General features: G+C 39.7%; 1 protein-coding gene across 1 annotated transcript; it reads right to left on the minus strand.

Annotated features, from left to right (window-relative positions):
* Nucleotides 1-1,063: 1,063 nt before the first annotated feature.
* areg (amphiregulin) lies at nt 1,064-8,322 on the minus strand. The gene is made up of 6 exons (XM_083912334.1): nt 8,215-8,322; nt 7,310-7,486; nt 6,294-6,522; nt 5,896-6,066; nt 4,171-4,284; nt 1,064-1,251 (listed from the first exon to the last, which is right to left on the minus strand). The coding sequence occupies exons 1-5, from the start codon at nt 8,249-8,251 to the stop codon at nt 4,191-4,193; spliced, it is 708 nt and encodes a 235-aa protein (XP_083768460.1). The 5' UTR covers nt 8,252-8,322; the 3' UTR covers nt 1,064-1,251; nt 4,171-4,190.
* Between the last annotated feature and the right edge of the window lie 3,249 nt (nt 8,323-11,571).

Here is an 11,571-nt window from a genome sequence, read left to right on the forward strand (position 1 = left end):
TACTTGATTAACGATAAGTGTATTGAGAATACTCAATCTCATAATCTGAATGTGAGTCAAGGCCCTATATTTAATTGGTTCTCCGTGTGAAGTTTTAATAAATTAAAGTTAGTAATTTTTGGTAATTTTTTTAAATTAATTTTCTTTTTCAAATATTTCATTTGATAGTCACTTTTGATCCAATTAACCTAGAGTACCTACACCTACAAATTCCATCAATGATGTTTGGCTATTAACACTTTTATTTTAAGGTCAACATTAAGCTTTAAATCTAGTAATCTTCTTCTTGTAGCTTGTTTTGTTGCTCCTGATTTGGGTTGAACTCTAACAAACCTGTCTCCCTGTGTTTATGTGAAACTATGTCACCCTCTTTGTGCACAAATCTATTCTAGGCTCCTCCGTTCTAAACCATTCATTATCTTCAAGTCTTTGTTTGTACTTGTGTTAGGAGATAACTTCCAAGTTACCTGGACATTCCCAAAATAGATCCGACCAGACACGCCCCCGCTTCTTTTCCCAGTACACCTGTACATGCAACAGCACGTCATCTATCCGTTTACTCTCTCCAATGCTTAAAACACTGCAGTACCATAGAAACACTGGTGAGTTTGTACATGTGGTGTAATGACAGTGTAGATATCTTTGTTTTTCTTTACGATTAAGATGGTTTATCTTCTAAGAGTCAAACACTGAAACCAAATCAATGCTGCTTGTCACAAAAGACTTTCCAGCCTCTCATGCTTTTGTGTTGCTGTCATGATTCTCTGAATTCCTCGCCGATGTCAGAGAGAGCGTCCTCTCAGGGTTATTCTCGTCTGCTGAATCTGTGTTTGGCTAAAAGGCCGAGGTGTTTGTATGAGCAGGCTGCAGAGGTATGGGATGCATCCACAGATGGGAATGTAAACACAAAACTCAGGCAGAGATGCATAAATAAATAACTCTTTCACATAACACTGAGACACTTTATTGGTGATCAAATTCCATCCCTTTTCCAGAGTGAGATGAAGAGCGTTTCTCTGACCTATAACAACAGCAGTGCAATAAATAATAACGAACGGCACATATTCGCACAATAGTCCAACATACAAACTCTCATACAGTCGTAGGCAATAAATAATCACACTAAATAAATTACATTCTAACAAGTTCTGGACGGGTTTTTTTTACACAGCATCTAAAGAAGCACTCTTTTCACTCTACTGCTTTCTCAGGACTCCTCTGGTCTGCTTTGTCTTTCAGGCGTGCAGCTAGCTGAGGAAAGATGGAGAGACATCAAAAGTCAATAAATGTGTGAACATAGAAATTGGTATTAAATGTAAAATGAAAACTATTTTGTAAGAAATCAAAATTGCTGTTTAAAACGTCTTAAAGAAATCCCACAGACAATAGTAGTTATATTGTGGATATTAATAATGTAGATTCTGTTTGTGTACTTTTTGGTTGCTTCCTTAAAGATTTTCAGCCAAGTAAAATCATTTACACAAATTCAGTTTTCAAAGCCCCTCTGCATGTATTTATTTTATGTGATTATAGCAACGTATCTCTAATTATTCCAATGGAATAAGTTTGTGTTTTAAAAATAAGTGGCTCAACTCTGACCTACTACTACTCGCCATGGTTTGATTATTAACGTTTTCCGTGCATGCACTTTTGGTTTTACCTCCAAATAAAGTGAAATGATCTGGTCTGTTTGCTCGTTTACAACCTGTCTAATTGTCTGACCGCTCCTTACTTGTCATACGTTGAAGCAATGTCGCTGAGTTCACATATCTCAGCAAATGCTTTATTAGTGAGTAAAATCTTATCATAACTGATAGACATGATGGCCAAATAAGACGCCAGTCATATTTTTTACATTAATGAAACTTTTTAAAGCCTGCAAACCAATACCCATAATGAGTTCATGTTCACACAATCAGTAAGTGAAACTGAATTTTAGTTCAAAAGCCAACAAGGTGCAAGGTCAAAGACAAGTTCTTTGGTTCTGACAGTTATGAAGTGAAAATGCTATACAGACTTCGACTGCCACTTCTTTATTCTTTACTGTATGTGTGAGGCAGACCTGCTTTCCTCAGGGTGGACACTGAGTGACGCAGGCTCTGAGGAGAATGTTGCATGGCTGCATTGTTATCCTTCAGGCTAGAAAAATGTCTGTATGAACACGTGAAGTCTGCGTGTGTGTGTGTGTGTGTGTGTGTGTGTTTCTCAGTGAGATGTGACCACATGCAAGTGGAGTAATTAAGCTGTTACATCAGGGTCATCACGTGTAGAGTCAGTGTGTCAGTGCTGTTATTATTTGGACACAGGTGAATGTGTACGATCAAGTGTGTGGTTTTTCTTTACGCTGGTATGCAGTGCAGCGATGGGACAGGCTGAGACACCCCCCAAGGCTCATCCAGACTTATTCATCTACTGGGGATTCCTCTTTGTGTGATGCAACTCGCTTTGTTCAATAACAACAACAGGGCTCTTGTCACTCTCTGAGCCCACTCTTTCCTGTTTGGCTTAAGGCTCATGTGAGCGGAAGCCCGACACCGCCCTCTAAAAACTTAAGCAAGACTTTTGAAATAACTACATCACTCAAAAATCTTTAAATCAGCTTGGTGAATTGGTTTGGGTTTTCAGTTGGAGCCCAAGTAATTGATGCTCACTGAGTCCCACCCATCATAGTTACTGAGTCCCACCCATCATAGTCCCACCCAATCTAGTTATAGATTTTAACAGATATAGCTAACTAGCTAGTTAAGCTAAGGTTAGTTGGTTGAAATCAAATATTTACTATTTAATGTTTCAAGCTGACCTGTTATAAAGAAAAATCTGTAAAGGGGTCTAAAATGTGCTCTTGATTGCTCACATACTGTGCTAAAAGACTAATGCTAATGCTGCATGGGCAAAAAGTTCACCTTTTTACCAGTTGTTGATCATATAGAAGACATTGGAATAAAGAAAAATGATTCTTGTATTGTAGTGTGGAGCTATAGTTGGTTTGTATAACCATGATGAAGAAAATACCAGATTTTTATTTGTTCTAACAAACCGATAAGCTTAGCCCACATCCTTGAACAAACAAAGACTTAAAATTTTGCTTTATTGTTTTTATTTGTTTCACTTTCTATGGAGGCCCTGAAGGGCCCCAAAAGATAGTATTCTTTTATCTTGTGTGCACCAGCTATCATCACGTTTGCACAAGATAATAACTTGTGTGTACAAGACAAAAATGATCACATTTTGCAGACTTTAGAGGCTCCAAAACTTTGGCCTGGGTTGCTGTAAACTTTCCCAAATCAAGTAGGCCTACAGCAGTAGCACGGAGCTGCTAAAGTTAGCCTACACTCACAGATATAGCGAGAAACAGAACAGCAAGAAATGACCACACGTGGTGGTTCTGCTAGTTGCGAATTGGGCTCTTTTTTTACGTACTGTAATCTGTAACAACACAAAATAATGTTGTATGAAATGTCCCTGGAAGTAATGGTGCTTATTGACCTACCATAGGTAATCAGCTAGTTAGCCACACATGCTTACATTTGCAGCTAAACTCACTGTTAAATTTTTGGTTTTGGAGATCGTTAAACTTGGAAACCACCATCTACACTCCCTATGCACATGAGTATGTTAACATGAGAGATAGCTTGATGGGTGGTCATCCCTATGGTCCCCTGGTCATATGTTCCCCGCTTTTCACCAAAAGGGCCCTATGTACCCTGGTCACATAAGCCTTTGCCTCCGCTGATTTAATTTAGCATTTTATTAGGGTAAGGTGTTACGGTTAGGGTCAGGGTTAGGGGGTAGGATTAGAGATTACATAGGCCTTTTTGCCGGGGAATTTGGCACCGATTGTGGAAAAAATAACAGACCGGGGAACAAAGGACCCTTTCTGTGACAAGCAGGGAACATCTGACCTTTTTTTTAAAAAAGGGTCCCATGTTCCCCAGTCACATACAAAGCAGGGAACATAAGACCCCGGGGAACATAGGTAGGCTCCCCTTGGCTGCAATGTTGCTAAGCTATTTCCTGTTGCAGTGTATGTGAATGACGTCAGCTGACAGGAAGTTAATAAGGAACCAGGCTGTTGTCTACCATTGAAAATGTCTATTGAGACGTTTTTGACATGGCATCACAATTTTAGTGGTGCAGTTGAGCTGAAGTACAGTGAAAGTCAAAACCTACCTCATTGTTTTTTGACGCCCTCACACCACAACGTCCCCGGTGGGTTTCTGTAGCTTCTCCTGCTCTGTCCCAGTTCCCAGATAGGATGCCAGGAAGTTTTTATGTGACCTGTAACTACAAAAGACATTCAACATGAGAATAAAAGCTGAGTATATTTCTCGTGATTATCAGATGATCGCAATAAAGTTATTTTGAATGGCAGGAGTCAGTTACATGGCTTGGATCTTGTCTGGACAAATGAAAAGGCATGTTTTTGTGGGGTTTTTTTGCGTGAATGAAATGAATGAATAAAGTGCATTGTTTATTAAAAATGTTACATTAATATTAATTTTCTGGCGTTTCGCTCTCAAAGTAGGCTAATAAGTTTTACTTTCTCTCCACCTCCGCTCTTAAACTTCGGCTGACTGTAAAACAGTGGACTATTGACTTTGTCTTACATTCCAACAAGCGCTGTGATATGTTTTCCTACTGATAAGGAACTGTAACTATGCAGTAAATGACTTGTCACACAATTACAGTAAGCTATCGATGGCAGTTTAAAATAAGGAATGAGTAACACATACTCAGCCATGTGACACAATTTATGGTGAAATGACAAGTCTACAATTAAAGTACACGAAAGATGTAGAAGGCATTGAGGCTAGCTTGTGAAAGTGGTGAGCAACACCTGTATAGTTTGGGCGTGTTTGGGTGTGTTAATGTGCTTTTTGATGTGTCAGTGTGATCGAATGCCAGCAAGTGTTTCTGAGCAGGATGTGTAATGTAGAGATTCGTCTGGGGTGTTTGCCGTGGGAGCGTATCTATGTTCCCAAAGTCCCCTGTTCCCCAGCTCCATATCTTTTGATTTTGAAACATTAAGGAGACCTTCCAAAATCTTGTATGTTCTCAGCAGTGTTTTCCTCTATGTCAAATGTTCAATGTACTGTATGTTTCCCTGCGTCAAGATGTTGAACTCACTCACCTACAGCTTATAGCATACTGATGCTACGCGATTAAATTGAACAAACATTTAAAAAGTCCATCCCCCTTTGTTGCAATTTGAGCTGCAAAACTAGCCCTTACCATTCTCTTAAATATGAGTTAATATCAAGAGCCTAGAGTCTTGGGAACATACTGTATAGGGATAATCCTAGTGATATCAAAGCAGTGGAGAGAAATAGGTCACATTGAACCAGAATGTTGTGATCTGGTACATGTGTTTTGAGTTAAACCTTTGATAATTTTAAAGTTCAGTAACCAGAGATCATGTACAAACTGCACAATAAAGCCAAAATATAGTGTTTTCTGAAAACATATTGGTTAGGCCACATTTTGCATTTTTCACACTCATTGACACATTTCAGAAAAATGTTTGCGAAACAAGGTAAATCCAGAAAGTTTGCCATCTTTGTTCATGACCTGATAAGTGTGGGACCTTTCGATATCCTACGTAAAAAAATATTACAAATATGTTCAAAAATTGTGAACAGAGCTGAGAATAAGATAGGAAATTGTGCTTGGAGAAACTAAGAAGTAGATAAATGATAATTGATGCACACATGAAGTACAGTTTTAAAATCCCCCCCCAAAAAAACTGTTGTGCCATATTTGGATCGATCAAGCAAACCGCATTTTCATATTTGTGCAATCTGCCGATGTATAAAGCTGGCTCAGGGGTGTGTGTGTGTGTGTGTGTGTGTGTGTGTGTGTGTGTGTGTGTGTGATTGTGTGTGTGCGCATACTCACTGAGCACAAGTCATGAGTAGGATGGCAATGCAGCTGATGACCGACAGGACCACAGCAATGATCACTAAAACTGTCTGCACCAACTCAGTATTGTTGATCGGATCAGGCTGCGTTTTTATTGTCCCCAGAGACTGGATCCCACAGCGCTCCCCGTCGTAACCCCTCATACATCTGAAGAGTTAACAGAAGAAATTGATGAGCTTGTGAGGAGATGTGATGTCAGACATTGAACTAAAAGATGTATGAAAGAGGTTTAAACTTGGTTCAGACGTGTGGCAGTTGTGTGTCATATTAAATGGCAAATTGAAATATGAATTTGAGACTCTCCTTTATTGTATTAACCATGAAATTGATATTCACACATGCAATCAGACCAAGAGAACTGATGCTGTACTCACATACACACTGGCTCCTGCAGGCCCTCTATATACTTGCAGTAACCATGTATGCAGTAGCCCAAGTGGGTGGAGGTGCAGGGATCCTCTGTGGTGCTAAAAGCGGACGTGTAGTCGTTGGTGAAGAACGTGTGCTCAGGGTTGAGAGGAGTCGTGCTTTTGTTCCTGTGCCTGTTCTTCTTCTTGCCTTTGCCTTTCCTTTTCTTCTTCTCATCTTTACTGGGGTGTAACCCTGTAGCAGGAGAAACGGCAGATGAAACTGTAGCTCAGGCACCATTTAAGTTTAAATTATAGGAGTTTCTAAACTGAAGGATCAGATCATCAGACAATAGCCGTCTATTAACTCTCAACCAAACAGTGTTTAATTTTGTGAAAATAAAACAACTTTTCAGTTCAAGACTCTAGGTAAAAAAAAAGGATTATATGATCAACAAGGCAATCCTGAAAACTATTGTCATTGACTGAATTTGTTCTTACAACATAAGTGTCTTTTCTTCTGATAACATTTCTATTTGAGTCTTACATACTCTCTGACCTAAAACTATTCATTACAGGGTATCATAGCTGGATGTTTTTTAGAAATCATCAAAAGGAGCTGCTTGATATTATCGTCTTTTAGCTGTTTACATTCCTATTTGGATGTTTCTACGATGACTAGTATTGCCAAATGTTTAAGTCAAGAAAATGCCATCCGGAGAAGTTGCATACATCATAAACTACTGTACCATACTATTTAAAAAATGTAAGAATTTTCTTATAATAGTCTAAAATGTCTTTTATTTTACACTTTTCAAAAATAATGTCTTGACACTTTATGGGCCCATTTGCCATAATCTAAACTGATACAGAATATTATCAGCCAGTTTGTTTTTTTCACTTTTTCGTTGCATTCAGGAAACATACACTTACCTATCAAAGATTTAGTCATTCTATTAACAGTGACATATGAACTTCAACCCAAACTAGCCAGGATTAAGAAATGACATTTTTAAAAAAGGAATTTGCTTTGGTGGTCGTACCAAGAAGGCTGATATTTCCGTCTCCCCCTGAAACTTCCTCGTCTATTTCGAGCTCGTCATCATCGTCGCTCAGCGACCTCTGGAGGCCCTCCCCGGAGGCCGGACCCCCCGTCACACCGGCTAGTTCACCGGAGAACGTGGCCTCAGATCCCTGAGCACCTACAGCACCAGCGACTACTGTAAAAGCAACAGGTCACACAGAGGAAGAGAACAATGAGTGAGATCACATCAAATCTACAATACAAAGAGATCTAAGAATGATAAGCAGTAAAGAAGAATAGCGCTCGAAGTTAACATCATGCAGTTAATTGTGGGGCTTTGTTGGGTTGTCAAAGAGACATTAAATGAATTATAACTATCCACGAGGTCCGGGAGAACTAATTCCAGACATGAATACAGGCATTTAAGGTTTCTTAGTTACTTTCTATTGGCATTATGTTGTACATTCTTGTCCTATTTTCGTCTGACTCATCCGTTCATCTTAAAATATTAAGAGCTTGGAAATTAGACACTGTATTCGCACTGAAACCAGTGCAACCAGTCCACATCTAGAACTGCACTTAACCTGAACTCATTGTTCACACCATGAGAACAATGATGAACAAGACCCAACCAAGGGATAAGGAACTCTCACAGAGCTGCACTCCTGACACGAATAATTTCCTCTAAAACACCTGAGTAATATCTCTCTCCTGCTCGACAAGTCCTTACTTGCAAAGAAATGTCTTCTTTCCTTCATCCCCTCCATTCCTCATACCATTTTACATATACCTTCTTTCCATTTCATTGATTCACACTCTCTGCACACACACACACACACACACACACACACACACACACACACACACACACACACACAGACACACACACACACACACAGAAGATAAGTACAAGCCCAGACTTACCGAAGCACAAGAGACAGGTGAGAACGAGAGGGTTCATATCCCAGGAAGAGTGTTGTGTGTATGACAGTCCTGCGCAAATCTGTGTGTGCAAGTGTGTGTGTTGGAGTGTTGCTGAGATTGTGCTTTGCTCTCTTTACCTCCACTGGGTGCAGCTTTTATAGACCAACGCCTGCCTCTCAACTCCAAGGAGAAAGAAGGGTGTGTGTGTGTGTGTGTGTGTGTGTGTGTGTGTGTTTGTTAGAAAGAGAGGGCGCAACAGACAGTGTGTGTGTGTGTATTACATGTAGTCCTAATTCATGTACACATTTGTGCGTGTGAGTGTGTGTGTGTGTCTAGTAATGATTAATCTGCCTCGGGCAACACATTTTGCACCTCATGTTCTCACACATGAATAATAAGTGAGAACGCGATCGAGACACAGAACAGTTTGATGTATTCTGACTTGTTTCTCGTCACCATTAAAACACACACACGCACACACAAACGTTCATTCCTTCTTACTTAACTGTTATTGCTTCCGTGCGTCTCCCTCTTTGATCACAAATTAGGCCATAATAACAGCGTTAATACAATAGTGACACACACACACACATACGAACAACCTTATAACCCTCTTACCAAACCTTGTGTCAACTTTAAACTCAGTATAAATACTGAAAAAAAACTGTATTGAATTATTTGACTTTGTACTTAATACTACCTTTTTTTGTAGTGAACTGAAGCAATGCGGTCATGGCTACACTTTACTCAAAGTACAAAGATGGTCAATAGAAAGAAACTACATGAAAACGAGGCCACTTTATTTTTGTCACATTTAATCATATAAGATACCATCCCAGTGAAGTGTTATCAAGCCAGTTCCTTCAATTTGTGCACCATTAAAAAGAGTTTATATAGAATAGGAATACATATAGGGGGTATGGACAAATTGTGAGAAGTAAGTCTCGAGATGTTGATCCCAAACCAAATCATAGCAAATTTATCTCTCAATTTGGTTGTTTTGCAGAGAGATATGGTCTTTCTTAAATAAATGAGTGAACTGCAGGTAGAATAACTCCCACTATTACATAACATAACATTATTTAATTTCTATTTGTATGGTTAAAAGCACACCAAATCCAATTTTTATAATCCATGTATGCTCTGTGTTGTTGTTCAACAGGGAGTCACTCTGTGTCTGAATGATTAGATTAAATGATGTTACTATTTGAGCACACCGTAACTAAGAGGAGACCTTAAGGCTTGGGTGGGGATGCTGCACGGATGGGTGTGTTGGTAATGTTGTTGTGTCTGCACACTGACAGAGTCACATCATCCGTGCTCCGGTGGAATCCAATAGAAACCTGCTAGGAATGCTGGGAACCTTTCTATCTCATTCCTCGGCCTCAGCAACGACCAGAAGCTCTGAACTCGTGTGATTTGTAACGGCTGTGGAATTGAATTGTTTGGATTATGTGTAATGGCATTGGGGATATGTGATATGAATGTGTGGAAAGTCTGACACAAGCCTGGAGAGAAGCACCCCATAACAGCCGCCCACTGTAAACACACTGCTATGTAGCTAACGGCATGATGGAGGAAAACTTTCTGACACACAACTACAACTGTATCTATTTGGGTAAAAATTTGAATCATGCATTGTCGCAAAACAGCTCCAAGCTCAGTAGCTGTCAGGATTAAACCACTGTTTCACCCAGTTTTGTTTGGTCGCAGGCCTTCCTTAGACTCTTGGTATAAATGCCTTTCAGTTGACAGCTATATTCTATCGTGAAGAAGGCAGCTGTGTTCTTTCTTCTTTTTTTGCAGCTAAATGCTGATATCAACATGCTAACATGCGGATGTTTAGCAGGTTTAGCATCTTCATGTCAAATCAAATGTTGACACGATCAGCCGGGTCCCCCAAAAATTTCGTTCCCATATTACTAAACTGCATTCTCAAATTAGGTTTGTAATTTATTTTTTCTCCCGCATTATGTTGTTTGTTTTTTTAAGGTGATCTTTAGGCTTTTTATGCCTTTTTTATTTGAACATACAGTTGAAGATGAATAGGAAATGGAGGAGAGAGAGAGAGAGAGAGAGGGGGAGAGAAAGGGTGACATGCAGCAAAGGGCTGTGGGTCAGAGGACTTGGCCTCTGAATATGGAGCATCTGCTCTACCAGGTGAGCTACTAGGAGCCCCAATATGTTTGTTTTTGACGTATTACAAACCCAAACTAAGATCTCTTCCGAAACCTAAGGAAGTTTTGTTGCCTAAACCTAATAAAGTGATTTGGTAGCAATTCACAGCTCTAATTCGCAATGTTAACGTAAAGCGACCGTATTCCAGGTGGAAATTTTTTCCCTCGAAACGTTATTGAGAATGCGTTTCAGCTGTGCGATAATGTAATTTTAGAGGTGACATGATAGTGCTGGAGGAAAAGTCAAGGCATCATCAAAGTTATTACAATTGCTGCTGAGGGGAACTTGTGTGTGTATTGTTTGCCAATCAAAAATGAATGGCAAACAATACGAATGTTTTCGAGGCATTTCTCTAAAATAAAAAATGCTGGAGGAAAAGTCAGGGGATCATTAGGATTCCAAGAAACATGCATGTCTATGCGACTCAATGTAGCAGATGCTGAGATATTTCAGTATAGATAAGTGGACATTTTAACCTTTTGGTAGCACTAGAGGAAAAGGGATCACCCAAGTCATTAGGATTCATCCTCTGGGGATCATGGTATTCTGTATTTCATGGCAATCCATCCAATAGCTGTCCAGATATTTCAGTCCAGTGGGCCGACAGACTGACATTGCCTCCCCTAGAAGCATGCTGCTACAGGAGCATGGCTAATAATATAACAGTGAATATTTGACATGAACCAGCCTTGAGCTGCAAAACAAATGTGTACACGTGGAAGTGTTGTGTTGTGCAGCTTAACAGGGCTTCCACCAACCACATTACTCACTGCATGAGCAACCTGCTATTACTCATGCAATAATTAAGTTATAACATTTAGACAGGATGAGCGCAGTGTGGAGATTAGCAAAGTATTTCCTGAATTCCAGATGTGTTCATCCACAGATTCTATATATAGAACAAAATGCACGCCATCGAGTGGGTGTGTTTGTGACTCTGTGTGTGTAAGTGCGTGCTTATGTGCTTTTAAGTACGTATATCTTAAGTTAAGTAAGTTAATGTTTATGTGTGCTCATTGCTGTTCGTTAGCATACAGAAGGCATAAAGATGCTTCAGTCAAGGGTTAAAATAGCTCATTGACTCTTGTTGAAGCACTAATGAGGGTGCAGAGAGTAAAACGGCGTTATAGATTAACACGACACCGGAGGCTGCATCCAGTAGGTCAGACGATGACTGCC

The sequence above is a fragment of the Echiichthys vipera genome (genome assembly GCF_963691815.1).
Source record: "Echiichthys vipera genome assembly, chromosome: 4".
Lineage (NCBI taxonomy): Eukaryota > Metazoa > Chordata > Actinopteri > Perciformes > Trachinidae > Echiichthys > Echiichthys vipera.

Excerpts from the sequence above, each read along its gene's own strand:
- areg (XM_083912334.1), bottom strand. The coding sequence starts at position 8,251 with ATGAACCCTCTCGTTCTCACCTGTCTCTTGTGCTTCG. Across the intron at positions 7,487-8,214 it reads CACCTGTCTCTTGTGCTTCG|TAGTCGCTGGTGCTGTAGGT; the intron begins GTAAGTCTGGGC and ends TTGCTTTTACAG. Across the intron at positions 6,067-6,293 it reads CTGCAGGAGCCAGTGTGTAT|ATGTATGAGGGGTTACGACG; the intron begins GTGAGTACAGCA and ends TTAACTCTTCAG.